This window comes from Bipolaris maydis (genome assembly GCF_028858645.1).
Source record: "Bipolaris maydis strain C4 unplaced genomic scaffold PSV08scaffold_6, whole genome shotgun sequence".
Lineage (NCBI taxonomy): Eukaryota > Fungi > Ascomycota > Dothideomycetes > Pleosporales > Pleosporaceae > Bipolaris > Bipolaris maydis.
The window spans coordinates 814,210-840,712 of NW_027093862.1; the positions used below are offsets into that span (position 1 = coordinate 814,210).

The 26,503-nt window shown below is 50.2% G+C and overlaps 14 protein-coding genes and 1 non-coding gene across 15 annotated transcripts; 7 read left to right on the top strand and 8 right to left on the bottom strand.

Moving 5' to 3' along the window:
- The first annotated feature begins 4 nt into the window (after window positions 1–4).
- PSV08DRAFT_39661 (uncharacterized protein) lies at window positions 5–618 on the top strand. Its single transcript, XM_014225921.2, has 2 exons — window positions 5–255; window positions 315–618. Exons 1-2 carry the CDS (start codon window positions 172–174, stop codon window positions 567–569), a joined length of 339 nt encoding a protein of 112 aa, XP_014081396.2. The 5' UTR covers window positions 5–171; the 3' UTR covers window positions 570–618.
- Window positions 619–1,035: 417 nt separating this feature from the next.
- PSV08DRAFT_389529 (uncharacterized protein) lies at window positions 1,036–2,136 on the bottom strand (the record flags this gene model as incomplete). Its single annotated transcript, XM_066093496.1, has 2 exons — window positions 1,036–1,229; window positions 1,280–2,136. 2 exons carry the CDS (start codon window positions 2,134–2,136, stop codon window positions 1,073–1,075), a joined length of 1,014 nt encoding a protein of 337 aa, XP_065949205.1. The 3' UTR covers window positions 1,036–1,072.
- Window positions 2,137–2,797: 661 nt separating this feature from the next.
- PSV08DRAFT_246858 (PWI domain-containing protein) lies at window positions 2,798–4,000 on the top strand (the record flags this gene model as incomplete). The annotated part of the gene is made up of 3 exons (XM_066092341.1): window positions 2,798–2,992; window positions 3,047–3,211; window positions 3,263–4,000. 3 exons carry the CDS (start codon window positions 2,798–2,800, stop codon window positions 3,998–4,000), a joined length of 1,098 nt encoding a protein of 365 aa, XP_065949206.1.
- A 1,329-nt stretch (window positions 4,001–5,329) lies between these two features.
- On the bottom strand, window positions 5,330–6,912 carry PSV08DRAFT_389536 (phosphatase 2C-like domain-containing protein). Its single transcript, XM_014225924.2, has 3 exons — window positions 6,278–6,912; window positions 5,561–6,204; window positions 5,330–5,500 (listed from the first exon to the last, which is right to left on the bottom strand). The coding sequence occupies exons 1-3, from the start codon at window positions 6,772–6,774 to the stop codon at window positions 5,445–5,447; spliced, it is 1,197 nt and encodes a 398-aa protein (XP_014081399.1). The 5' UTR covers window positions 6,775–6,912; the 3' UTR covers window positions 5,330–5,444.
- A 325-nt stretch (window positions 6,913–7,237) lies between these two features.
- Window positions 7,238–8,000, bottom strand: PSV08DRAFT_293348 (uncharacterized protein). Its single transcript, XM_014225925.2, has 2 exons — window positions 7,868–8,000; window positions 7,238–7,814 (listed from the first exon to the last, which is right to left on the bottom strand). The coding sequence occupies exons 1-2, from the start codon at window positions 7,943–7,945 to the stop codon at window positions 7,395–7,397; spliced, it is 498 nt and encodes a 165-aa protein (XP_014081400.1). The 5' UTR covers window positions 7,946–8,000; the 3' UTR covers window positions 7,238–7,394.
- Window positions 8,001–10,782: 2,782 nt separating this feature from the next.
- Window positions 10,783–12,859, top strand: PSV08DRAFT_222132 (uncharacterized protein). The gene is made up of 5 exons (XM_014225926.1): window positions 10,783–10,999; window positions 11,057–11,152; window positions 11,236–11,593; window positions 11,650–12,031; window positions 12,081–12,859. Exons 1-5 carry the CDS (start codon window positions 10,849–10,851, stop codon window positions 12,831–12,833), a joined length of 1,740 nt encoding a protein of 579 aa, XP_014081401.1. The 5' UTR covers window positions 10,783–10,848; the 3' UTR covers window positions 12,834–12,859.
- Window positions 12,860–13,377: 518 nt separating this feature from the next.
- Window positions 13,378–14,702, top strand: PSV08DRAFT_293369 (Ribokinase-like protein). The gene is made up of 3 exons (XM_014225927.1): window positions 13,378–13,582; window positions 13,634–13,731; window positions 13,784–14,702. Exons 1-3 carry the CDS (start codon window positions 13,504–13,506, stop codon window positions 14,582–14,584), a joined length of 978 nt encoding a protein of 325 aa, XP_014081402.1. The 5' UTR covers window positions 13,378–13,503; the 3' UTR covers window positions 14,585–14,702.
- A 78-nt stretch (window positions 14,703–14,780) lies between these two features.
- PSV08DRAFT_39696 (uncharacterized protein) lies at window positions 14,781–16,021 on the bottom strand. Its single transcript, XM_014225928.2, has 2 exons — window positions 15,450–16,021; window positions 14,781–15,018 (listed from the first exon to the last, which is right to left on the bottom strand). The coding sequence occupies exons 1-2, from the start codon at window positions 15,981–15,983 to the stop codon at window positions 14,932–14,934; spliced, it is 621 nt and encodes a 206-aa protein (XP_014081403.1). The 5' UTR covers window positions 15,984–16,021; the 3' UTR covers window positions 14,781–14,931.
- PSV08DRAFT_t31 lies at window positions 15,200–15,298 on the bottom strand. Its single transcript has one exon. It is a non-coding gene; the product is annotated as a tRNA-Leu (tRNA).
- A 130-nt stretch (window positions 16,022–16,151) lies between the features above and the next one.
- PSV08DRAFT_293382 (uncharacterized protein) lies at window positions 16,152–17,003 on the top strand. The gene is made up of 2 exons (XM_014225929.2): window positions 16,152–16,265; window positions 16,317–17,003. The coding sequence occupies exons 1-2, from the start codon at window positions 16,236–16,238 to the stop codon at window positions 16,920–16,922; spliced, it is 636 nt and encodes a 211-aa protein (XP_014081404.1). The 5' UTR covers window positions 16,152–16,235; the 3' UTR covers window positions 16,923–17,003.
- Window positions 17,004–17,668: 665 nt separating this feature from the next.
- Window positions 17,669–18,462, top strand: PSV08DRAFT_350937 (uncharacterized protein; the record flags this gene model as incomplete). Its single annotated transcript, XM_066092838.1, has 3 exons — window positions 17,669–17,832; window positions 17,882–17,927; window positions 17,977–18,462. 3 exons carry the CDS (start codon window positions 17,669–17,671, stop codon window positions 18,460–18,462), a joined length of 696 nt encoding a protein of 231 aa, XP_065949207.1.
- A 578-nt stretch (window positions 18,463–19,040) lies between these two features.
- On the bottom strand, window positions 19,041–19,560 carry PSV08DRAFT_361757 (uncharacterized protein; the record flags this gene model as incomplete). Its single annotated transcript, XM_014225931.2, has 1 exon — window positions 19,041–19,560. One exon carries the CDS (start codon window positions 19,558–19,560, stop codon window positions 19,219–19,221), a length of 342 nt encoding a protein of 113 aa, XP_014081406.2. The 3' UTR covers window positions 19,041–19,218.
- A 72-nt stretch (window positions 19,561–19,632) lies between these two features.
- PSV08DRAFT_361758 (uncharacterized protein) lies at window positions 19,633–20,255 on the bottom strand (the record flags this gene model as incomplete). The annotated part of the gene is made up of 1 exon (XM_066093014.1): window positions 19,633–20,255. Exon 1 carries the CDS (start codon window positions 20,119–20,121, stop codon window positions 19,633–19,635), a length of 489 nt encoding a protein of 162 aa, XP_065949208.1. The 5' UTR covers window positions 20,122–20,255.
- A 617-nt stretch (window positions 20,256–20,872) lies between these two features.
- PSV08DRAFT_39705 (major facilitator superfamily domain-containing protein) lies at window positions 20,873–22,553 on the top strand. Its single transcript, XM_014225932.2, has one exon. It carries the CDS (start codon window positions 20,978–20,980, stop codon window positions 22,520–22,522), a length of 1,545 nt encoding a protein of 514 aa, XP_014081407.1. The 5' UTR covers window positions 20,873–20,977; the 3' UTR covers window positions 22,523–22,553.
- On the bottom strand, window positions 22,309–24,628 carry PSV08DRAFT_361760 (uncharacterized protein; the record flags this gene model as incomplete). Its single annotated transcript, XM_014225933.1, has 3 exons — window positions 22,309–23,778; window positions 23,828–23,994; window positions 24,051–24,628. 3 exons carry the CDS (start codon window positions 24,626–24,628, stop codon window positions 22,598–22,600), a joined length of 1,926 nt encoding a protein of 641 aa, XP_014081408.1. The 3' UTR covers window positions 22,309–22,597.
- Between the last annotated feature and the right edge of the window lie 1,875 nt (window positions 24,629–26,503).

Consider the following 26,503-nt stretch of genomic DNA (forward strand, 5'->3'; position numbering starts at 1 on the left):
GTGACATGCACATGCATTCCTACATGCCTACCCGTAAATCCAAATTTCGAGTAACAGACTTGATTTCAACGGAGAACTTTACATTCTGCCCTTGATACTGCGAACTATTGTCCAAACCATCTCAATTTGCTTTGAAGAAAGAGACAACATATTTGGCGACAAAAAGACACAATGGCAGAAGACCAGACCCCACCCCAAGAAAACACCATGCAACTAGCAGAAATCCTCTCTGATCTCGTCTCTCTACGCGTTTGTGTACGCATCCTATCAATCCCCGCATCCTCTCTTTCTCCCAGCAACTAACATCACTTTAGGACCCCGCCGCCGCTCTCGCCCTCGTCTCCGTACGCCCCGACTCTTCTCCTTCTACTACTACCCAAGACGCTACGGCTCCCGCTGAACCAAACACGGCTTCCACGACACAGCAAGACGAACCGGATCCTGATCTGAAGCGCGCAAAGGACCTGCTCAAGTTACATTTTGAAGTCAAGGAAGCGCAGAAGAGAGGGGAGTTGAGTCGGGGGTTGGAAGAGGCGAGGGCTATGGTGGAGAGGGCTGTTGGGGGGTGATGGGGAAGCTGATAAAATGAGATGTATGAAATTGCAAGGGATACATTAGGATGATCGGCGTGGGAGAAGAGAAGAGAGCATACCGTACGGATGGAGTTTCAAAGAAGACTTGACAAGTTAGATGCGATGTCATCCACTCCGCCCAGTACTTCCGTCTTGTCAAGGGATTGACATCCTACTTCTCCCAGAATGATCCCACTCGCAGTGCTGCCTGCTGAGAAAACGAGACCAGGCCTGAATGTCAAGAATACATTCGAGAAGTATAGAGCCCATGATACGACCTCCGAATCGCTATCATGACACGGAGTAGTCAATACACGGGAAAAGAAGAGTGCACAGACGACGAGGCAACGGAGCAATATCAACCATGGATAGTCATAAGAATGATGATTAATTCGACAATCTACATGATAGTCTTGGTGCACTATTTAGGATACAAGGGAATATGAGGAGTGGACTCGAAGTTCGCCGCCCAAATCCAGATACCAGTCTTCAATCTCGATTCATGGTCCCGCAGCCAATATCAAAGCTTCGATAATAGGCTTGATATCTACACCTGCTGCACTCTTCTGGGCAAGCAGCACAAGAAGGGGCATGCATCCGGGTAGGATAGCAAGCAAGGGTCGGAGCAGCTTGATCATGTCACGTTTGCGCATTGTTCTGCGTACTATTAGTATGTGTATAGTGAATAATGGATCAAGTGCACTCACTTAGTAGTTGCAACCGACGGAGCCAATCCTGATGTTGCATTTGCTAGTGTCTCGGGCGTAGCGGTAGGTAATGGCGCAGTAGGAACCGGCAGAGGTAATCCTGTCCCTGCAGTGGGAAGGGCCGTCGGTACACTTGGAAGAGGCCCTGCTGGGAGAGATGCCTCGGGGAGAGATGCTACTGGCAGAGACGCTACCGGCACAGACGCTACAGGAAGAGATGTTGTATGGACTGCCCCTTCAGTAATTGAAGTTGTGGGAAGTGACGCCACAGGAAGAGACGCTACCGGCAGAGACGCTGTAGGAATCGATGCCACAGGAATAGGCGCTGTGGGGAGCGTTGTCTCAGGAAGAGGCACTATTGGCACAGAAGTTACGGGAAGAGACGATGTAGGAAGTGATGCTATTGGTAGAGGCGCCGTGGGGATTGATGGCACAGGAAGAGGTGCTACCGGTACAGACACTTCAGGAATTGAATCTGTGGGGAGTGGCGCTACAGGAAGAGACGCTGTAGGAAGAGGTGCTACAGGTTCTGTCGCCACTGGTTCTGTGGCAGGCACTTGTAAAGCTGGCTCGGCTACTGGCAGTGGCTCTGACTGGGGAACATTTGAGATCGGTGCTGGAGGTACTTCCGGGACAAGCTCAGGTATGGTTGAAGTTACAGCTGGGGGTATGGCTGAAGAAGGCTCAAGTGCTGCTGGGGGCACGACCTGAGGCACTTCCGGAGCGAGCTGAGGTGCTGGCTGTGAGATAGTCTCAGTTGGGACCGGAATGGATGCACCTTGCGTTGCTGTGTCGGTAGGCGGCTGAGTTGGAAGAGGGTCTGTTGCGGTTTCGAGCTGCTTTGCTGGTGCAAACATGTCCGATACCGCCGAAACGGTTGCCTTGGTAAGTGAAAACAGGGTGAAGGATGCGTCTAAGGGATTGAAGATGGGCTTTGGAAGAAGTAATCAGATGAATATCGATGGATGATGGCAACTGGTATGAAAGAAGAGGAAGACGATGGATGAAGTAGGATTTCGGGTGATGGGATTTTGTTGAGTCGATGGATCAGAACAGAAGTCATGGCCGAGGGATGTGGATTACAAGATGGCAGGAAGTTCTGGATAAGCGTAGCAGGCACGAGGGTCACATTGTTAGTTGACATCTACGCAGTTGCTCAACTGGGCGTGTCGAACAAGTCCTGGAAACTGTCACTGCAAGTGGTCATTGCTTGAATCGCTGCATACTCAAGCTCTTCATATGCGCTCCTTCACATCCCGAATTGCTGTTCCGTATGATAACCTACTGTGCCTCGCATCCTTGAATGCTAGTGGAAAGAAAGAGTGAGAGATGAAGCCCTAGTTGACAAGAGCTTAGCGTGATGTGTCGTACCTGCATGAACGACTGACGTAATCCTGAAGTTGTCGCCAAGCCCGCGCGGATGGACCCGAGTGAGCTCTAGCTTTCACCGTCGCGTATCTTACCCGCCCTACACCTCACTGGCCTTGTCGCTCTTACAACCACCTACAACCTGCAATCATGGCGCTCAGTATCGACCAGAAGCGCCTTAAAGCGACCAAATTCCCGCCAGAGTTTGACAAGAAGGTGGATATCGAGAAAGTCAACATCGACCTAATGAAAAGATGGATTGCCAATAAGATCACTACCATCTTGGGCGATGAGGATGACATTGTGGTCGAGACCTGCTACAACTTGGTTGAGCAAAGCCAATTTGTTCGTAGACGCTCGCTTCGCCTTCTCGCTAGTGTTGTACTGACTTTTGTCCAGCCAAAGATTAAGGAAATCCAAATCCAACTTACCGGCTTTTTGGGAAAAGATACAGCGCCGTTCTGCAAAGAGCTATGGGATCTCATGCTCAGCGCCCAAGACAGTCCCATGGGCGTACCGCGTGAGCTCTTGGAAGCGAAGAAGGCTGAATTGCAGCAGGAACAAGTATGCCACATCTTGAGTTCGCGTCACCAGCTCTGCTGACACAACCTACAGCTTTCGAAGGCCGCTGCCGATGCAAGGCGTGCAGAGGACCAAGCGCAGAATGCTATGATCGACTCTTTCCGCCAAAGCGAACGTTCAGATCGTCCCGAACGTGGACGCGGTGGCGGTGGACGATACCGCGGCAGTGACCGTAGAGGCCGGGGCAGAGATTTTGACAGAGGCCATCCTCGGCGTGACTCGAGATCACCACCGTATGTGTCTTATCCCTACATTAGAAAACTGATTTACTCACACGGGATAGGAGAAGAAGGCATTCCCCACCAAATCGCGAGCGCGACTTGTATATACCTGGAGGAGGCCGAGGTCGCGGTCGTGGAGGGCGTTACGATAGGTCTCGCGAGCGCCGTCGTTCCCCTTCAGGCAGTCGTTCTGCATCCCCACCACCTCGTCGTGCACGTCGCTCACCATCGTCAGGACCATCGCGAAGTCCACCCAGGCGCCGAACACGTCACTCGCCATCGCTTGATCGCTCCAGGTCTCCGCCTCGCCGTACGCGACGGAGATCTCCTTCAAGAAGCAACTCTCCGCCCCCGAGACGGCGAGGAGCGCGCAAGGACAGGTCTTGGTCTCCTGTCCAAGATAAGAGAAGGCTACCTAGGCACAATTCGCGATCTAGTTCTCCTCGTGATAAATCGAGCTCACCAGCGCCCAGGCTCCGAACGAGATCACCATCACATAGCCCTCCACGCCGTCGACGCCGCTCTCCTTCGAGATCTTCCCGATCTATAAGCCCTGTGCGTGAGCGGCGACGTAGATACTCCACTTCTTCTGGCGCTGACTCAGTTGACTCTCGCGCTGATGCCAAGAAGCGCAAACGTTCGCCTAGTTCTAGCAGGTCCCGATCACGCAGCAAAGCTGGTAAGGGCAGACGCCGTGTCACTCGCTCGCCATCTAGATCACCTATCCGAAGGGATCGCAGCTCGAAAGAGTAGTTCAGCTTGTGTGGACTATCCGTGAATGTCACATACATACAGATCTTGATCCAAAACTGGTCTTCAAGTTGGATTCGAGTAGAAGAATCCAAAGGTTATGACTACTATCGGGCTTGATATCCCGAGCAGATTTCATTCTAATCCTCACCAACGCGCCACCGAGGATTGTAATTTTCCTTCTAAAGACGAGTAAATAGAGTAATGATTCAAATGCTCAGAATAGGTAGCGTCAGTTGTTTTGTACAGTTCGTCTTTGGGTAGCTATATAACTCATTTCGGCATTAAAATGGGTTGCCATTCAATACACATGTATGATTTTTGTACTGTTCACTGTACTCAACCCATGACGCGTACTGTGTGATACTGGAACTCTGCTCCCCGTACTCTCTCCAGACCTGCGGACATATGTAGGTTCAAACTCAGCTTACAGGATTCGTGCCATGTGCCATGCGACGTCAGAAAAAGGCCTTCCCAAGTATCAGAGCGCTCTTATAACGTTGGAAGCTTCGGGATGATGGCAAGATGTAGTCAGGATCGTGATCAGTTTTAAATGCATGTCCCTGGGAAGAGTCATGGGTACTCGCAGTTGCTAAGCTACCTTGTGGTCATGACTAGATTGGTCAGATCTAACGAGGTCACTGAAGAGTCGATAAATAGTGGGTTATAGTGTAAGGGCCTGAATTAGAAAAGCTTCTTGTTTGAATGCTTCTGCAATGGACAGGGTTTGCCCATAAATCTCCTATACTATACAGGTGCCTATCCAGGCCCGACGATAGCTGCAACTATGGGTATGGATGATGTGAGGATCTAGGATAGATGGTGATCAACCTGACTAGTCGCTCTCATAACGTGGCGGCTAACGAGTGAGCCATCACCTCTCTTGTGAATCATCCCAACCATGTCGCAGAGCACCGCTGCTTCTGTTGCGACCCCTATACGCCCAATCCCGTTGACCAGAGAATGATTTTTGGTGGAGAAGATGGACCCTGGAATGGCGGTATCTAAGCACATAATGCGGACGTTGAATATCCAAACGATCTGTCCAGTATGACAGTACAAAGCTCTGTATGTGACAGTTTCATGTGTGATTCCGGGTTCATTTGTAGGGACTTCTCAGGTCGTTTCCATCTCCGATCCAATCGTTTGCGTATTCTCTCACACATGTAGTTGGATTCCGATGGGTTGTAATAGGTATTTTTGATGTTGCAGAAAGACTCTCGTCATCCGTATAAAACGAGGCCTCAACCTTTTCGCCGTTTGCACTGAGCCGCTACAACGCTGATGTCGTCGAGTTTACCTGTATCAGTTTAAGCAAGAGAAAACCCACAGTCGGTATCGAGTTTCCCAGAGTACTAACCTCCTTCGATAGACAGACCCTCATCGATCGCCTTCTCCATGTACGGACTCTCAGCAAAAGGATCCGAAGCAATCTCCCTCGCCGCATTAACGAGTTGCTGAGCCACAAACTGCATGCCGTCCGCGTATGTCTGCTCTTCTGTATCTTTGTCTTTGTCACCATTCCATCTCTCCATACTGTCGCAGACATTTTCTACAATTTCGTGTTCCCACAGATTATCCACCACACCGTCTGTCATGGCAATTACTACATCGTCTTCCTGAATTTCTACACGATCCATCATCGCATTCTCGCTCGGCGTGTCAGGACTGTTTGTCCCTATCTGCCGCGGACAATCAAACCAGTGCCATTGCTCTTGTGTCCTGAATATAACTTCCCTTGTGTCTGGGCGTATGACGAGGATCTGGGAGTCGCCGAGCTGCGTTACGTAGAGGACTGGGTGATTGGGTTCTTCGTTGTCGGCGCTGAGAAGCGCGCCACATGTGGTAGTTGTGCCATACCACGCGCTGGGTTTCGAGGTTGCCTGTTGGGTAAGCTTATAGGCATTCTGCAGGTAGGTGACAGGGTCTGGAGGAGTCGTGGCGTTGTAGGTTGCAGCTTCTACTTCGAGAGCCCAGAAATGGGCGATGAGGCGGGACCAGAGGCTACCCGTGTCCTGTGTTAGCAGTGATCTAGCGCTTTCCACATTGATGGATGGGAGGGCTTTGGTTGACTAACGCTGCATGCCCTCTCTCCCTAGTAGCCCATGCTCCTACGCCGTCATTTGCGGCAATGAAACTCTCGCTGACTAGTACGGCATCATCACCATTTGTAACTCCTCTAATCATCTGCCCGTTGACTGTTGGCCGCCGGTCTCTACTCTTGTTGAATGTGCTGAGCGGCTCCGAGAAGCTCGTAGAGGGCATGGAGAGGAATGGCGGTGGGAATGGTCTCGAGGGTCTTTTTGCAAACAGCGCATATCCAGCCTCAAAGTAAAAGGGTGGCTTGGACTTTGGTGGGTCAGCGTTGGGGGGAACGGGCGTGGTCGTCCCAGTGCCTATTTGTGGCTTCGGTACGTCTTCTGAATACCATCTCGACTGCTTCTGGAGGCTTATGGTCACTGATAAGATGCGCGTTCGTTGTGGTGCAGATTGCTGTGCCGTGGTTCTCCAGGCTTGTGATAGTGGGTGCTGGAGGTGGGGTTTACTGCCAACACGAAAGGCAGATGCGAGCATGCCAGCGGCTGCCCTATTTCCAAGAACAGGGATGGAGTTGATCAATTCAGGGACTTCTTTCTAACCCCGTGGTGAACTGGGGCCAAAGCTACATAAAGAGCCGCTGTGCTCCAAGGTTACGGTATGCGGGGAAACCCGAAAGTGTGGTTTGCGCATAACAAGCGGTGGATCGGGGTTGAGATTAGGGTGCGAACATGAGTCAGCACGTTTAAGGCGTTTGGTCGCTTCATGACGTCTTGGGCGGACTCGATCTGGTGGTGGTTGCCAATTTGCAGGCTCGTCATTAAATTATGGTTATCAACTGAAGACTTGGCCAGACTTGATGGTCATTTCTTGGAACCATCGAGCGGCAAATGCCCATGTCCCACCAGGACCACATGCTAGCGCAATGTAGATTAACTAAGCATGTCCCGATTTAACCTGCGGTCTGATATATTTTTACAACTGTGAGCGGAGAGGGTTTGGGAGTTCCATGGATTACTGGGAGTTACATGCCGGATTATTCCTCTCTCTACACTGATGATCATTGGTATCCCAAGTAAACGCCTGTCGATGCACCACCTACCACGACCCGTTCGTGTGATTCGTTCTCCCATTCCCCAGGAAACCATGACCGTCCTTTATGCCCTCCTCTTCGCAAAGTTCTCCAGGTCCGCCCTTGTGGCCACCCCGAGTACAAACTTCCTGCTTGCATCTGTCACCACCGCAAACTCCTGCTTTCCGCTGCCATCTACTCCACCATCGAAGAATTCCTCAAGTTCTTCGAGTGGTGTCTCCGTAGTGATGACCTTGTATCTTCTGCCACGTCGCTGGAACTTGTGCATGGCCTCTTGAACAGGGTCGCTGTCCTTGACTTTGCCTTCTTTGAGAAGTTGCTGGAGATGTGGGATGCTAATGTATCCAAGCAGTGCGCGATTCGCTTCGGCGATGACAGTGAGGTGTGTATAGTCGCGCTCAAGGCCAGACATGAGTGCCCATGAGATTGGGTCGGTAGGCTTGACGGAGAGGGCGGGCGGGGGATCGAGGTCTTCTACTGTGGCCTACCAGCTGTCAGTCAAGCATAGGTAGAGCAACGGCCGCTGCACCAACATACGCCGCGGTATTTGTTTGCCCATAGTGCCTGATAGTCGCCATTTGGTGCGTCGCTCGCAGTGCTTGGATCCGCTGCCATAGTGCTCGCTGGGTGGTACGTGAATATGGTGGGGATGCTTATTGCGCAACTATGTGCCCAGATTAAGAGCCGCAGATGGTCGGGCCTGCAATTACATCACGCTAAGCATGCGGAAGCGGGCTTTAGCGGGTAAGGCTTTTGCAATGTTTGGAGCGTGTGACAAAAGTCACAGGTGGCTGTGAAGACCCAGCACAAGCCTGCGGTTGCAGCCCTCGAGATTACAGGAATGCACGCCTCGGCCTTGAACTGAACCGCGCTTTCGATATTGCACTTGGTTCTGGTTCCTGTGGTTGTGCCTTGGAATTGTGCACAGCCATATCTACGCTGTACATTTATTCCACGTAGCTCTGCTTGTGCCAGTGTTTGGTTTTGCAGTTGATGCCACACGTGATGAGCACTAGCGATAACTGCAGGTCACTCGCTCGTGAGAGCCGCCCACTTCTAACACCATCAACGCCCTCAACCCTGCCAGCGAAGGAACATCTCGTGTCCTTGTTGCACAGTACCCAAGTGGCTAGCCCCTGTGCTGGCGTCAGATTGATCCCGATACCAGGACAGCACGATGGCTCCCCCGACGCACCGCTACCCCTCGCTCGATCCCTCCTATAAATCGCCCCGACGGACGGCAATTGTGTGAAATGCGTGTCTAGATACATGCACTACAAGTGCGCGCAGCTGGACATTCTGAGCCTCTAGGGTATACAAAATCTACGGTGGCTCTCGAAGTCGTTGTTAGCCGGGATGGGAAGCAGCAGCTCTGGACATACTCCGTGAGCCATTACAACGGCCGGGCAGCGCAACCACACTCATCTCACCGCGCCATAGCTTGCCTATGGCAGCTGGTGGCCAAGATGTATTTCGCATCCGTACGAGTAGTTTACGGTTGCCCGTTTCAACATGCCAGTACGCTCGACAGGAAGTCCGGCTATTTAAATAGCTAGCACGACGACAGTTCGTTACGGATCGACTGATTGAAAGCGGAAATCCAAGGCAAGTCCAAATGCCTCCGTCGTGTGCTGCACCAGAAAGATGGCTACTGGCTTATCGATAGCCAACACGGGAACGGAAATGCCCAGCCCTCCGGATCGCCATAATCTGGGATAGTTGTTCAGCCCAAATCTGTCTATGCAGCGGTACAGAGACAATCCCGACTCAAGTTTCGATCTGAAGATGGGTGTCCTGTTCGCAGTGTAGCTCATACAGCTAATCTGTTCGGATCACAAGGTCTCTACACAACTATCGGGTTACGACTATCCTTGAATGCCCCAACTGAGTGAAACGTTCCTATCGAATACTAATTGCATATTCCAGCATATCCGCAGTAACCCACCTTGACATATGCTTCTCTATAAGACGAATTGGCTCCAAGAAGCCTATAACACTCGGGTTGTACTCTCTAGAACCCATCAAGGGAGTAGCGGCGGGTGATCCTTCCTGTTTGTGACGCCGTTGGTCGATCCTTTAAGATCGTTACTTTCAGCATGACGGAAACAAGAGCCTTGGAAGAGATGGAGTCAGGCAAGTCTGAAGAGGGTAATGGGGTAACGAGAGCATACAACAACACACTTCCTGATACAAGTTTTTGCCCCATCGTAAGCTATGCGGGAGTGAACCACTCAGCATACGGATCATGTAGGCATTTCTTGACAAGCAGCAGGCTTGATGGACGCCTATAAGTCACTGAGAGCTGAGAATCAAATTTTGATGGATCGCTGAAAACTGGAATCGCACCATCCTGTCTCATTCCTGCGGCTGATGTACCTGCTGCAGTCGGCCTTGGTACAGATTTGCGCAAGGGTTTGGGTGTTTCCTCTCGCGACCCTGTGTTCCAACGGTCTCTTCAGTGTATGGTAAAAGGTTTCGTACTTTAGGTACGGGCCTCGACAAAGGTAAGTAGGCGAAAATATGTCCGTACAGAAAACAGACACACAGGAATCACCACAGGAGTGAGATACAAATACAGTGAGTGATTGCTCATCCCCCAGGATAGTTGTTTGTTCGAGCTGACAAAGGCTGAAGTGTAGTCGAAATGCCAATCATCCCTGACAAGCCTATTGAGAGCACGTCTAAGACCCCGCAGCTAAGCGTTACTATATATTGCAATCATTCTGACCGTCCTATGATGACCAACATCAGACAAAATATCATGATCCACTGACAACAAACGTGCAGATTGTGCAATATGAGAAAGAGCTAGGGGCAATAATCTAGAAGAGTATCGGTTCTTCCAACAACGTGCGCGTTCACCTGGAGGCTTCTTACGACAAGTTGCAGGTGCATGCCAGGTGAAGCCAATCGACCATCCATTGCGCCTCAGCAAGAGTAAAAGGAAACCGCCAAAGGAGCTATGTCGGTAGAGAAGACTCTTCGCATAGGGACCATCTGCAAACCCATTGCGTTGAGTTTGTAACTGTGGGTTGGCTGGCTGAAAAGGCGCAGCAGCTTCGTACTCCAGCACGGACCTAAGTCATCGCATCCCGCCAAACCTTGGAAGGCGGCGATAGCAGCAGTAGCCAACACCCACAACACAGCAAACACTCCACACGTTTGCTGCAACATTGCTAGAAGGTGGTCGGTCCATCTCAAGGTGGCGGCGAATCACCTCGAAATTTTTCCTGACCGATAACACGCCCGTTGCGGGCAGACCGACCAACGTCACGTGCTGCGCCTGGCGTCGCTGGAAAGTTGAAGAGTTGCGTTTCCGATCTCTTCTCTCTCGCCCTCCCCATATCACCACAAAACAACCCAGCCACCTCACCCACCGCGCATCATCAATCCGCGCTGTCAACCATCAACCACGCGGTCTTGCTGTCGCATTCATCCCATCAACGTCCTAAATCGCGACCTTGCGCATCACTTACGCGTCGACTCTACATCACACAAACGTGAGCGTGACTCGCACAATGGCGGAGGAGGCGAAATCACCCGTTCCTGTGGAGGCCACAAACACTGAGGGGGAGGCGACGCGCTCTACAGATGGTGTTGCTCAGCCTGCCGTCGCAGAGGCAAACCCGGCTGATGACGGCGTTGTAGCTACCTCTGGCGTTGCTGAAGGTAAGAGACTGTTCTTTGCAAATCGGCGAAGAGGATGCTGACATGATTGTCTGTCAGTTCCTGAAAACAAAGACACTCAAGAAGATGTTGCTAGCAAGGATGATGTCACCACTGACACGCAGGCAGCGCCTGTCGCTGCAGGCGATGATGCAGGTGAGTGGTAGACAACCCAACTAACTGGAGGCGGCACAGATGGGCCTTACTCTTTACGCTCATATACTGACATGTTCTCGTAGATGCCGCACCTGCCTCCGACGCGCCAGCGACCAATGGTACTCCGGCTCCCAAAAAGGCTCGCAAGTCAGGCGCTGGCATTCCCGAACACAAGAAGAAAACGCCGGCTAAGAAGGCAAAGAAGGCTCCTGAGCTTCGCCTGAATGTGTCGCCAGGGGACATGCACATGGTTGCTATGCGTGGATACCAACCATGGCCGGTCATTGTATGTGACGAGGAAATGCTCCCCGAGTCACTTCTCAGCAAGCGTCCTGTCAGTGCTAGGCGTATTGACGGCACATACCGAGAAGACTTCCTTGAGGGTGGCAAAAATGCCAAAGATAGACGGTACCCTATCATGTTTTTGGGTACTAATGAGTTGTGAGTAAATAACGATCTACGCTTCTGTACGAGAGGTTATTGACCAAAGTTGGCAGTGCGTGGCAAGTCAACACTGATCTATTGCCGTTCGATCTCGAGGAAGTGAAGAAGGACGTGGAGACCGGCAACCAGGGAAAGAGGAACAAAGCTCTTTGGGAAGCATATCAAATTGCTGCTGAGGGCCACGACCTGGCATATTTCAAAGAGATGCTTTCTGCCCATGAATCTGCGATGCAAGAAGACCTTGAACAGAAAGAGCAGAAGGAGCAGCAGAAGAAGGAGAAGGCCGAGAAGGCCTCTAGGCGCAAGAGTACAGCAGCCGCAACATCAGAAACCGCTGATGTGGAAGACACTGGTGATGTTGCTGCCTCAGCTAAGAAGACCAAGACCGCAAAGAAGCGTAAGAATGACGGCGAGAGCGATGGCGAGAGCGGAAAGGTATGCATCACATGCATGAATCGATTTGCAACTACTAACTTGGCGACAGTTCGCAAAGACTCTGAAGACCAAGCTCAAGCTGACGACAAAGACACCAAAAGAGGCATCTGCTGCAAAGACGAAGAAAGAGCCCAAGTCAAAGAAGAAAGCCAGCGAGGAGGCTGAGCCTGCAGCGCCCGAGGAGCCAGCCATGACTGAAGAAGAGTGGTTACAGAAGCGCGAGAAGCAAGTTCTCTACCTCCGACACCGCCTCCAGAAGGGCTTTTTGTCTCGCGACCAAGCACCCAAAGATGAAGATATGACAAGCATGTCCGAGTATCTGAAACAGCTTGAAGCTCATGCGGATCTTGAGGCTGAAGTCATCAAGAAGACCAAGGTCCACAAGGTCCTTCGGGCTATTATCAAGCTTGAATCTATTCCAATGGAGGAGGAGTTTGCTTTCAAGAAGCGTTCGACGGAACTCCTTACCAAATGGAACAGCGTACTAGCATCCGACACAGAGCCAGCTGGTGCGAACGGTGTCAAGAACGAAGAACGCGAGAAGTCTGAATCTGCAGAGAAGACTGGGGAAAAGAGCAACGAGGAGACGGCAGCGAAAAAGGACGATGCCGCTCCAGAGACTACTTCGAAGACAACCGATGCGGAAGGCGACGTCGTTATGGCAGAAGCAGACAAAGAAGACAGCAAGGAGGTATCTGCACCTCAAGTCGAGGCGAAGACCAGCGAAGAGGCAGCCGAAAAAACCCCTGCTGAAGACAAGATTGACGCAGTTGCCGGGACTACAGACGCTATCACTGCCTAAATCATCATCGGGCTGCGTGATCAACTAGGGGAATGTAGATATTCTTTCTTCCATTTCTGCTACTATCGGCCCTCTTAGCAGGACTGCACCCTATACTTCAGAGTCATTGCGGCTTTGTTGGCTTTGTTGAGCGAGTCCAGAACGCCCGCATATTGAGGATTCTCTCTGGCGTACACTAGCTTTCACGGGGTTTGAATGATCCCGCCATTTCTAATATTTATGCCTACAGTGCTGAGCGGGCATCGCTGTTTATGCCCTATGGGACCCTATGGGAGATATACGAGCTAATTTCTGCTGCCCATGTTTATCTCCTTGGGCGGCTCTTTACCGAAGGGTAGTTAGTGGAGTACAAACATGTCTTTGCAAATTAAACAATAAATCCCAATACTTTCCAGCCCCAGTATCCGTGTTCCTTAGTATGCTCATGTGAGTACGCGGCCGGCTATGCTGTCCCAGATGTTCCTCTTTGCTATGCGTCCCGTTTGCGTAGTTGCTAGATGTGGCGCGTCGCGTCAATGCCCCACCATCATTATGACGTCCCTATGCGTTGAGCTCCATAACAAAACCATGCGGAAAGCGTACAACATCGTTCTTACCACAGAATCTTCATAGATCCCCTCGTGTTCTTCCTGCTTGATATTCAAACCTAATAATTCCGAAGTGTTCCAAAATGGCCGGCGCATCAAGAAAAGACCTTCTCAAGAAGGTGTACAACATGGTACCGCCTATGCTCGAGAGCTTCCACAAGGGTATGGAGACTACTCTGGGTTCTAGAATGCGTGTCTAATTCATCTCTCCAGGTCAATTGGGTCGTGTAGCAGTCATTGGTGGCAGTGAAGATTACACTGGCGCACCCTACTTCTCCGCCATGGCCTCTGCAAAATTGGGTTGCGATATGGTGCTATCTCCTAGAAACACTCATATGAGGAGATCTGCTGACGCTACTTTAGTCTCACGTCATATGCGAGCCGGGAGCAGGCGCCGTCATCAAGACCTACTCTCCTAACCTCATGGTACACCCGTACATGCGGCAATCTAAGAACCTTGCGCAATCCGAGAGCGCCGACAGTGTAAGCGCAGAAGTTGTTGGGATGCTATCGCGGCTCCACGTTGTTGTAATAGGTCCTGGGCTTGGTCGCGACAAGCTCATGCAAGACACATGCGCAAGGGTGATTGAAGAGGCTAGGAAGCAGGGCATTCCGTTTGTACTAGATGCAGATGGTCTGTACCTTGCACAGACGAGGCCTGAACTCGTCGAAGGCTGCAAAGAGTGTATCCTCACGCCCAACGTTGTGGAATTTGGGAGACTGGCCAAGGCAAAGGGCGTCAACGTTGACGAAGGCGATCCTTCAGAACTGTGCTCTAAGCTATCAAAGGCTTTTGGTGGTGTTACGATTATCCAGAAAGGCGCCAAGGACTACATTTCCAATGGTTCGCATACCCTGGTCTCCGACGGCGAGGGCGGCTTGAAGCGCTCGGGTGGCCAGGGCGATACTCTGACTGGTAGTTTGGCGACTCTGCTGGCCTACAGGAAGGCATACCACGACAAGCTGTGGGATATTGGAACTGAGATGTCAAGGAGCGAGACGTTGGCTCTTGCAGCATATGGTGGCTCGTGTATCACAAGAGAGTGCTCCAAGTTGGCGTTCAAGGAGAAGGGCAGATCGCTACAGGCTAGTGATCTGACGGAACATGTTCACACTGCATTCCTTAACATCATTGGAGAAAGGGAGGAGACACCGATGCTATAGATAATGCCTAAGAGTTCGAAATATGAGATATAGGAGGTCGAGCCTACTCAGTCAAGGCAAAACTGGGTGATTGTAAGATAAATACATAATAGCAATGATACTTCGTATACATTCTGAAGTGATAGCTTAGAGTACATGTTCTAGAATGAGTATCTGGAAGATGAGAAGAAGAACTGAAGTAAGTTTGGAAAGTGGACGGACATGGGGGAATATTCCAGTGTTCATGATATAGTTAATCCTCGGGACTTCTATACTTGATCTATACTAACATTGCAATTGAAGGAAAGAAAAAAGAGTATTCTTCTGCCTACCATCACGGGCCAGCCTTGATTCATAGAGCGAAACATCTAAGCGAGAGATCCTCCAAGCACCCAGACTTCACCGTTGGCAACTTTGTCGGCGATACTCTTGATTTCGACGTTGGCGGGCTGGATCTGCAGGATTCAATTAGCTCGGAATCTGGCAGTGCTTGGCAAAGAAAAAAAAAGCATTGGAACGCAACCTTTGGCAACACCACAAAGAAAAGCAGGATAGAAGTACATCCCGATGTGGCCAAAGAGAAACAATCCAAGAAAAAAAAGAACCTGGGGTATCTGACTGAAGCCAGACGAATGCTGATGAGAGTGGGACTCGAACCCACGCCACTTTCGTGACCAGGAATATGATGTTAAGAAGACCTTAACCTGGCGCCATAACCAACTCGGCCATCTCACCAATTGTTTTGGTTGTTTGATGGAAGTTTTAGAAACTGCATCGAATATGTTCGTGGGCAGTTGAGCCGAGACGCGAATGGCCGCCTGCGGTCTGGTGGGGCAACTCCGAATGCAATGCAGACTACTGTACTTGCGGGCATGGGTATGCTTACCTTCTTTTGGCCGTCCTTGGACTCCCACCAGATCTCGTTGCCGGCAAGTGTCTTGATCTTCTTGCCCTCTTCCCACGGACTTTCGGGGATAATGTGTCGCTGGATGAAGCGCTCGAGGTTGCTCTTCGCGCGGTCTTCTCCGCTAGCGCCCTGGTAGGCTTCGGCGCCTAGTTTGTTGTAGTCTTCTGGGTCTTCCCACGGCTTCCTCTTCAAGTCGCGCATGACGCTGTTGTGGGGAGCGAGTACAGTGGCGTTCTGCGCTGCGTCGTCTAACCGTCCGGCTACGGTGTCGACGTCCCTTGTCAGGCCGCTGAAGATGGCAATCTCCTGTGTGTTTCCGATGACATCGGATATGATGACGCCAGTTGAGACCTGTCCCTCTGGTTTGCCCATGATGTAGTCGCGAAGCGGTGATTGCTCAGTCAGGATGTGGAGCGAGTTGACGATGCTGTCGAACGGGCGAGACTCCGCAGAGCAAGCAAAGATCAGAGAGATGGTAGCAAGAGGGTATGCGAAGAAAGATCCGGATTTCATGGTGGCTTAAGCGGGGTGCATTAGGGTGTTGCTGGAGGGTGTTTGTGAGCGCGGCGGTTGGCGTGGGCAGCACACACGTCATGCCGCGGTGAAGCCAAGACCTCGTGCTCACGCGAATGATCGTCGGCCCTCTTTTCGAGCTCGGGGACTGATTCCTCTTCTCCTTGCACTCATGTCTCGGCCAACGTGAAATTCCGCGCCTTTGAGCGCGTCGCTGTTCGACCCGTCTATCCAAGCAGACGATCAAAAATTATGGAGTTGCAAATTCCAACGGTCAGAGTTGTGAGTACGATCGATATGCGAAGGCCCTTAAGACAGTACTTACAAGATTAGGACGATCTCCTTGCCTTTCACACGCAACACTTTCCCCACGCGTCAACGCCTGAGCATATTCTCTACGGTGTACATCACGAGCCGGAGGTGTCTGAAGAGTATTATGATGAAGAGGACGATGGACTCGGCTACTACCCCGACGGGACCAAGCGCACTCTGACCGATGAGCAAATTGCCATGTTCCGACACTCAGAGATCCAGGCCATCCTTCGCAAACGGCGATTACAGAAAGAGAACGGTGAATCTTCTGACTGTAAATCTACTGCCGAAAAGCTGTCTCCAGATGTTGCCAGCCCAACGCAAGAAGGGTCTTCGCATGTGGCGGATGATTTGCAACAGGCTCAGTCCAAGGAGTCGGGGCAAGCAAACAAGCAGCAATGGGCCACAACCAGTGCGAAGAGCAAAGCTAAGGCCAAGAGGAAGAGAGACAGATATGCGAAGAGGAGAAAAGAGGTTAGGCTGCAGAAGGGCCTGCCGAGACGAAGGAGTGGTCGCAATGGTCCAGGCAGTGATTACAGTGATGATGAGAGTGATGAGTGGGATCCATGGCACCAGGCGAATGGGCCGGATGTGCAAAAGGACGACACCCTGGATTTAGATTATTGAACCAGACAACTCTTGCAGTTATGGTTACTCGTCTTGGTCCATCCTCCATCACGGCTATCTGCTTTCAACAGCATTGCTTCAATGCTCTTGCGCAACCAAGCTTATAGTCCACATACTGAAGTCCTCATGTAAGTGTCCCATTTTTCTTTACCCCTTGTGCAATGATGAAACTTCGTTATCGTCATCCTTAGGCGGAGATGGTGCCACGCTTGAGACGAGAGTGAAAGACTACTTGCGGCCTGAACTCTTGACTCGTTTGGCGCTGTCAATGGCGAGTTTACAATCTTCTCTCTGAGCACTTCTACGTCGCTTTCACTGCTGAGTATATTATGCGCAATAATGTACTGACATGAAGGCTAGGGGCTAGCTTCCCTTTCGTAATTTTGATTCGAGTGGCGAGCATAGGTGAAGGTGTGGTTGCAGTGAAGACGTGGGCTTCTGCTACGATAGTTCTATACAATATGGGCGTTGTGAAAGGCTTCTATTACCTTGCCGTTCCACTGGGATGTGATTGAATAGTTATTTGTTAATGCCTTATCACCAAAAGATATGTTCACTCCTTCACACTCACTATCACTGTGTTTGCTCCCCGCCCACAGAACTGCGCTAGTTGAACCTGATTTCCTGCGAAGGTTTTGTCGTGCTTTTCTACGCTGCAACAGTCTCACTTAACTCTTCAGCCTTCTACTCTCTACTTATATCCCGAACACGACTTTCCTCGTCAACCAGTCACTCTCGACATCACCATGGCGCCTCAAAAGCCTGCTGCCAACGACAAGGCCCCGAAAGCGAAGAAGTCTCCCACTGACAAGCAGAGCAAAGACAAAGTCGTGAAGAGGCCGGCGCGTGGATACCACACCTTCAGGAATGGTATGCTCAACGTCACACCCAAGGGTGGAGAGAAGGACATGTAAGGACATCATGACTGGATTTTGCAGGAGGGAACTAATATCTTCCAGTGTCAAAGCCAACCAGCAGTCGCCTCTACTTCGTCTCCCGGCTGAGGTAAGGAGCTACTCGCCACCCAAATATGTAACGGATACTAAATATACAGGTCCGCAACATGATATGGGAATTTGCGCTCGGCCGAAGATTGTATGAAATAAAGCCCCGAAAAGTATACGGTCGACGCACGTATCCGCGAGGGGATCCTAGCGAAGTCAGTCTTCTACGAGTATGCCGTCAGATCTATGCAGAAGCAGCTAGTATTCCACTGCGACAAAACACATTCCTCATCGCGGACCCTCTTCAACCAGAGGCATGCTTAAGCACCTTCAAGTGTTATCAGCGTCGCCAGATTACTTCCCTCCGATTCGAGTGTTCTATGCCATACCCTGTTGCATACCTATTGGAAGCCATGGATTGGCTTTTCTTCATATTGAAATCATCAATGTATCTTCCTGGTCTGAAGAAACTGGTTTTCTGCATTTGTCGCGATCCAAAAATCTACACATTTGACAGACAACGAATAGAAAATAGGATACGCCGCCAGATAGGAACCCTCTCCTCTAAGATGATCTTAGACTTCGAATTTGAGTAGGAAGTACTTGAGTAGTACTGGTGACATCTCCGCCATTAGTAAGTCCTAAACATAATGCATCAATACAGATAGGGACTGACATGGGAATCTGAATAGGGTCGGTATTCCCTACAGCTACGAAACCGGATGGTATCTCGTATGAGCAGCCTCATGGCACGGTCGTGATGAAGGGTATCATGAATCCGGTGGTTGGGAACTGGAGCGACACATGTCCTTCATCTTCCAAGGTACTGGCATCTTCAAAATTATGCAACCAAAACTGATTTTACCATGGCGAATCTGGTCTTCTTTCTTCAGTAGGAAATTGCAATAGGGCAAAAGGTACTGCTTTCTGTCATTTCTGCGAATCCAAATTATAATTTGCCGATGATATATATTTTCCCTTGAATTATTGCCCAATTCAGACTCTAGTCCTGAAAACCTCGAAAAGTTTAATCAGAGTGCGTCCGGTCAGGTGTCCGTACGATACAACAAGGCCCCTCAAGTATAGTCCGCTGGGTGTTCAGAGATGGGCAGGCGAGTCACTTCATCTCGGCGGTTGTACATCAAGAGAAGAGAAAGATCATGTCAAATTTATGCAAAATGAATCAAGTTGGGGTGGTTTATTTTGGAATCAAAGTTTGTATGTTCCGTCAAGCCTAATTACAGAAGCCGGCCACACGGCATGTATATATGATATTAGGCTCCTACAAGCTGTGTCTGTCCACTACTTTCACAGTCAAATACCGACTGTCCACCATACCAAGCCACGGGTGCCTACTTCTGAACACAGCTCGTGATGGACTTTGCGGGAATCTCTTCGCGTAAGAAATTGAAAAGGAGCTCTTGAAGCTTTTCTTTTTCTTCGACTTTTGTGGCAGAGTCGATGTCCTGGTTAAAGTGGTTGTCCCAGACAACTCGCATATCAATATTGGATATCCTTCTCAGCTTCTTGAGTGGCAAAATAGCGGCCGAATATGCGGCATATATTGAGAAGACAATTGGTTCCTCACGGAATTGCCTGATCAGGAAATCAAGCGCGCATCCACCAATCCGGATTTCGAGCAAATAGTCAAAGATGTCGAGACCTACATCGAGACTTTTGATAGATGGTAGCATGAGCGACAATAAGGTTATGCCTTTTGGGATATCCTCGACAAGTGCTAGGCACACCTGAGATTTTTTTCGTGATCACTCCCCATCGAGACGTTGGAGATAGTCAGAGTAATCTGGAAGTTTGGGCAGTCGTAACGGCATTAGATGGCCATACTTTACGGGAAATTTTTCTCGGTGGATAAGACTTGTGACTCGAAGTTTTCGTAAGTAGATATGCTTGATGCGCTTTCGGATGTCGAATGGAACTTGTTTGTAGAAGGCGGCGAGGAGAGAATTGTGCGGCTCCTTGTGGCTGATGAAGACCCACCGAAACCACCGTGTAGTAAGATACTCTGCTGCTTCTTTGTAGACATCCGCTGGGTACCGCTGCGCCAGTGATGCCAGAAGGTCTAGAGCTGGTGACTTGAGTGACTGCTTGTTGTCATGCGCAAGTTCGACCTCGATGTCCGTGACGCCACCGTTGTCGACGTTGTTGCTGACTGCCCACTTGAAGACCATGTGCTTGAGTTCCAAAGGCATCCGCCGAGCAAAGTTGTCCTCGAATGTACCGCTCTTCGTTGTCATCTTGAACAATGGATTCGTAATCGGACCCGAGGGGAAGCGCCTTGTTTGGCTGACTCTTCGGTTGTGGTGTTAGATGTTAGAAGTGTGGACAGAGATATCGGTCGAGAGCAAAGTATTTGTTCCTGCACGGCTACATAGGAAGTAGAAGGTAAAAGAGGAAGGTTTTAGTCAAGGTGTTTCACATGTAAAGAAAACGATCTTCACCGCAAGTCTGTCATAGGTGAGAGATAGTCTCGAGTATTGTTGCGATATTTGCGGGCTTCTTAGACTGGTCGCGTGCAGCCTGAAAGGTGGCATTGGTTCACCCGTCGCTGTAAATCCATTTTATTCATACTATTCGTTAGCTGATGCATGATGCGAGTAGAGTAACAGAAGTGAGATATTTCGTGCAATAAGAAACGCCAATGCATACAAGTGAGAGAAGGTGCAGATCACGTGCGAACCATGACGTACTACCCCACCCCCACGTTTTCCAAAGTGGGGGAAAGGATCCTTCTTGCACTTGCAACATCTCGGCCGCGCAGCGAACATCGGCAAGACTGCCGGGTGTCGTCTTCCTCCACCGGAATCTAGAAGCTGTGGGCTAGGCCTCCCATGCAACGCGCCAATGAGTCACTTATAAAGATGGGGACTGTTGCGACTACTACGCTTAAACCCGCGACGGGTTTAACGTCCCCACTAACCATGCAGGCCATCACCTGTCTTTTGTAGGCTGCAACTCTTCCTCTTTTTCTTTTTCTTCTCTATCTTCTCTTGATTTACCATTTCGTGGCTGTTGGAACTGCGTATTCCATCATCCACGAGTGAGTCGACCCAGAGCTTTCTATTCCGACACTATCCGTCGTATATCGCCACTATGGCTCCCGTCTTCGTATCACGAATTGCGAGCTTCCTCGGTATCCAATCACTCAATGCAACGGGAAGAGATGCCTATATTATCATTACACTGCGCTCCTTGCGCATGTTTACTGCTGGCATTCCCAGTCTTGTCCTGGCCCTGTTCTTCGCCTCGCTCGATTTTCCTGATTCAAGAATCGGGGCTTTTATGACCTTGACGTTACTTGGCGATGTTATGCTCTCCTTGCTACTTACCTTGGTGGCGGACAAGCTAGGGAGAAGAAGAATCTTGTTTATGGGCAGCGTGATGATGGCTTGCTCAGGTGTCACGTTTGCTCTTTCCGAAAATTTCTGGATCCTCTTAATCGCGGCAGTCTTTGGCATTATTTCCGTTACTGGAGCCGACTGCGGGCCTTTCAGGGCGGTCGAAGAGAGCATACTCAGTGGATTGACGAACGAGAAGACAAGAAGTGACGTTTTGTCGTGGTATGTGACGGCGACCACAATGGCTGGTGCTATAGGAGCCGAGGTTGCAGGGCGAATGGTAAATGCTTTTGAGAAGAGCAGCGGCAACGCTACCAAAGCATACCATGCTTTGTTCTGGGGGTACGCTGCCTTTGGTGCGCTTGGCAGTATATTGTGTCTGGGATTGAGCAGCAGATGCGAGGCTGCTGGCGAGAAACTTGCCGAGATGAAAGAGCGAAGGAGAGCTAGTGGTGACGGAGAAGAGGGAGAAATGCTTCTGGAAGCAATGACGCCGAGTACAACAGACGGATTCGATCATGGCGGCGAACCCTCGAGGAGACAGGAAAATATCCGAGTCCCACAATCGCCTAAGAAAAAAAGTTATTTCAGTCAAATCTCCAAAACCACGCGATCGATCTTGTACAAGCTCTGGATCCTCCTTGCTGTCGACAGCTTATCGGATGGAATGACACCCTACTCGCTCATGAACTACTACGTCGACCGCAAGTTTAGCGTCTCTAAAGCTACACTCGGAGACATCACATCAGCCTCACAATTCCTTTGCGCAGTCGGCGCTGTTTTCGCTGGGCCACTAGCCAAACGGATTGGACTCATCAACACCATGGTCTTTACGCATCTCCCTTCGTCGTTATCCATTGTTTTCATCCCTGTGCCCACAAAGCCTGCATGGACAATCGGGCTGATGCTTTTCCGCGCCGCTCTCAACAGCATGGATCAAGCCCCGCGTACAGCCTTTATTGCTGCAGTCGTCAAACCCGAGGAGCGCACAGGTGCTATGGGTATCACAAGTATGGTGCGTACCCTGGCTATGAGCGTGGGACCGTCAATCACTGGTCTGCTCGCTGGCAGTGACAACTTCTGGGTAGCTTTCTTGGCATCGGGTACGTGTAGAATAATCTACGACATTGGGCTGTGGATCTTGTTCGTGAATGTCAAGGTTGAGCAGGGTGCTGGGAGGCAGGATGAGGCAGACAGTGTGCAAGATGAAGCTTGGGATGGTTTGCTTAGCGACACGGAAAGTGATGTCAGCAGCGAGGGAAGAAAGAGCAAAGACATTGAAAGCGAAAGCAGTGTTTAGATTGTAGAGCCAACAAAAAGCGTAGATAGACTTTATACAAAAGAAATCATCAAACAGTAACAAATCTCTACAAAATTAGCACTGCGCCTTCTCAGCCCGCAACAAGATCTCGTTCCGATCGTCAGTCTGCAACTGCACCTTCACAGCCTTTGCTTGTTTCTTTTTCGCGCTCAAGCTGCCCTTGCCACTGAACCTGTCTTTTGTCTGGTGATCCAAACCATGGAACAACGACACCAGCGCGCTCGTCTTCCAGGCCTGTGTATCGGACGTATGCGTCATGGTCATGGAAGCCAGCAAGAAGACAAGAGTAGCCAGAACAGCAGTAATGGGCAGCACTGCGAAGCCCCATCGAACATGCACATACGACTCGACCGTCATGGACTTCCCGGCCGTAGGCACGGCGCCCATGAAGCTGCGGAATGCCGTGGTCATGGATATCGCCAGGTCGCTCATGAGCATGTCAAGTCCATTAGTGTACTCGTAGTAGTTCCAGTAAAACGCGGTCAGGATATCCGTGTCAAAGAAGGTTTCTCCTGATGCAATACCGACTGTGAGATTAACAACAACAGCGCGATCAGGGTCGGTGATGCTGCGGGTGAAGTCGCTGGTGGTCCGGGTCGCAGAACCGTTTGTGAAGATTGCGCCGAACCAGCCGCGGATACTCAGGAGGGCACCCATGCCAAGGAGATATGCAGGGTCCTTGGAGTTACCTTGGATGTAAATACCGTAGTCGGCCTCTGGGTCTGGAGAGCTCATGTCGAGGACTGTGTGGTTCATTACGGAGTGCGTGATGTTTTCTTGATGCGTACCGTTTACTACTGATGCTGATATTGTGTTAACGCAGGCTTGCAGTGTGCACTGTGTGGCCCAGGGGTTGAGGACTCGGGGGGTGTCCTGGTGCTCTGTACCCATGAAGATGAGCTTGATAAAGGTGGAGTGAGACATGTCGCCGTACGCGGATGGGATGAATGAAGTCATGCTGAATACATCGGAGCTGGTGTTAAGCAGCGCTCCTTGAGGTACTTGCCAGCCACATGAGGATATGTTGGCTGAGTCGCTTATCTCTGGTGGACAGTATCGCGTCATGAGGGGTGTGATGTCGGTGCATTCGTGGCAAACAGCGAGTGACTCGAAGGGCTTCCACGCGCAGTTACCACTCGAGCATTGAAATTTTAGAGATGCTGCTGGTCTATTGTTCTCTGCGAACAGGCCGTTGTAAACTGCAGCTTTCAAGGGAAGTATTGGTACAAAACCAGCTATAACGTGTTAGTAGACTGGCTGATGATATTTTCCGGAGAGACTTACTACTGCTTGTGTTACCCGGCAATGCACCAGTGTAGTTGACGGCTCTAGGGATGATAGCACCGACATCGCTTTCGACGATTCGCATCTTGTACGTCGCTATCTGCTGTGCGAAGGGCCCAAGTGCTAGACCAACGATAGCAACGATGGCTCCAAAAGACCCAAGCAATCTGAGAAACAGACGTGTCAGTCATACGAAGCTAATGTATGAAGCAAATTGACTTACCCTCCTCTACCCGTTACGAGTAACTTAAGGGACCCCCAGGAACCACGACTGGCTTCGTCAAAAACCTCAATGTCGGAGAGTGGATTCGGCTTTTGCTTGAAGCGAATCCATTTTGCCTGTGAGATTCCGCTCGAAAGGCAAACGGACATTGTAGCGTTGGCACATGTAGCCATCAAAGCGATGAGGGCGTTCAGAGTAATGTCGTGAGGCCAGTCCGGTAAAGCACGCCCATTGTACTTGAAAACGACTCCAATGATAGCACCAACAGCTCCGAGAGCGACGAAGATGGCCATCATCTCAAATGCCCAGGTACGAGCATGAGAAGACTTGGGCTTGCCCCCAGACCTCTGGCTGGATGTTTCCGAGGTGACGGCGGTGGCCTCTGTAGAGGTGCTCCAATGTGCAACATGTTTGGTATTTCGTGTTCCCACTGTAGATACCGGGCTGGCATGATCGTATTCAAAATTACGATCGTCTTGCCCATACCGTTGTTGAGTTGGCGAGGGTGAGTTGCAGCCCTCGTTTACTGGCTCAATCTCAACGTTAGGCTGACTCTTGGGCAGATGTTGGTACGCCATTGGAAATTTGAGATGGAGGAGATTCGTCCCTACGCAGAGGCTCAAATGAGAAACTCAGAAGGGGAAATGGCTCAACATCAGTATTGATATGGGAACTGGATTTTCGCCTTTTGTTCAGCTGGCTTCCATGCCTTGGCTCCCAAGCCTTGGCTCCCAAGCACGATAAGCTACAGCAACCTACTCCAAGGTGTGGTAAGCTCATGCCGCGGACCTTAGATTAGGATATGCCCGTCCCGCATTGCAGTAGGGCAGATGGGGGCTAAAATAAAGCAACTCTAATTCGTCGCCTACTCTACAGGAATCGCCTACCGCACGGAGAAACCTGAAAATGTGTCTTAGTTGCCTAATAGAAACACAAATTGTGTGGATAGATGCGGTGGCACTGCATAATATACAGGGTGCAAGGCTGAACAGGCGCATCGTCAGAGTTACTGAGAAGTGAGCGGATGCAGAAGCTCGGCAGGCTAGTATGTGAAGTCTTGGTATATGCATGGAACAACATGTCTGAGTGCTACTGGGCGCCACAATGTTAGCAGAGGACATTCAATACATCTGAACAGATAGAATGGTTCAGCCCCGCACTTTCAGCCCCCATTATCGGCTTTTACAGCTTGAATTGGCTACGTAGTTTTTTGCGTTAGATAAGCTGGTGGAGGCGATAGATAGCAACGTGCGTGAGCTGAGGTTGGTGGGGCACACCTATTGGTCTGGACTTTTTGGTGGCGCTGAGCATGAGGCTGAAGATGTGAGTACTATGGGGCCATTGAGCGACGAAGACTGGTTCTAGACCCTTACTTACACATTAAATGTTTACATGATTTTGTAACAGGAAATTTGATAGACAATTTCTTTGCCTTCGATGTTATTGTGGCTGTCATAGGTTCCATCTCATTAGGAAATCAAGAATAGTAGAGAAGTCTTTGGTTGAAGCTTAGAGCGGGACGGCCCATGCACCATCTACTACGTACCCTAGAACTATTCCGCTGAGGTGGCATCATAACGCCGGCATTGTTGAAAAGCACATTCAATCTCTTTTCTTTGTTCAGAAACTCTTCGGCGGAAGACTTGATCCCTCGTGGATCATTGAGGTCTAGCTTGAGGAAATGCAGCTGACCAGTTGCATTTGGATGGCGTTCCTTGATCCAAGATATCGCAGTCTTTGCTTTCTCTGCTGAACGTGCCGCAACGTAAACTGTGCCGTTACGGCTATATATGTAAGAGACGAGCGAGCTCTTTGCCCACGCCTGCTGAGGCCCCGGTGACGATGTAAACTTTTGACGTGAGGTCAGGAACGTTTTCTTCTGTGAAATTTGGAATTGGAGGAAAGGCTTGGGAGAATTGACTGGCTATCATATTTAGATCCCGAGATGCTCTAGTAATGAGCCAATAGTTTTTGGACAGAACCGGAATAATCGCTCAATATGCCTGGGTCTCGTTGAGAACTGCGTAACTGGAACCGAAGTATCGGAACGAACGATGTGTAACTTCCTCAGGTAATCATAACAAGTTTGTTTGTGGATTGAAATCTTTGTACCTTCAGGTTTATGGCGTTAGGTCTTCAGAGATTTATCGAATGCTGAATTGTGACCCTACACAGCACGTCTGTTCTTCATCCTCTCTCTCTTTATGGACATCTTGGAGTGGTTTGATAAACTTTCGACCTGATTTAACAGTCGTCTTTACTAGTGAAGCCATAAAAATTCGGACAAATTGCGTGGAGCTACTCGTCATGTGTTTTCCTTGTCAGCAGTTGTATACTGTCTTTAACAACAGAGGATAGGAGTAGAATCATGTGACGACTCGGATTTAAGGCATTACTTCCATGGGGCTTTTCGTCCGTCTGCTTAGTCTGCTCAGCATCGACCTGGCATACTC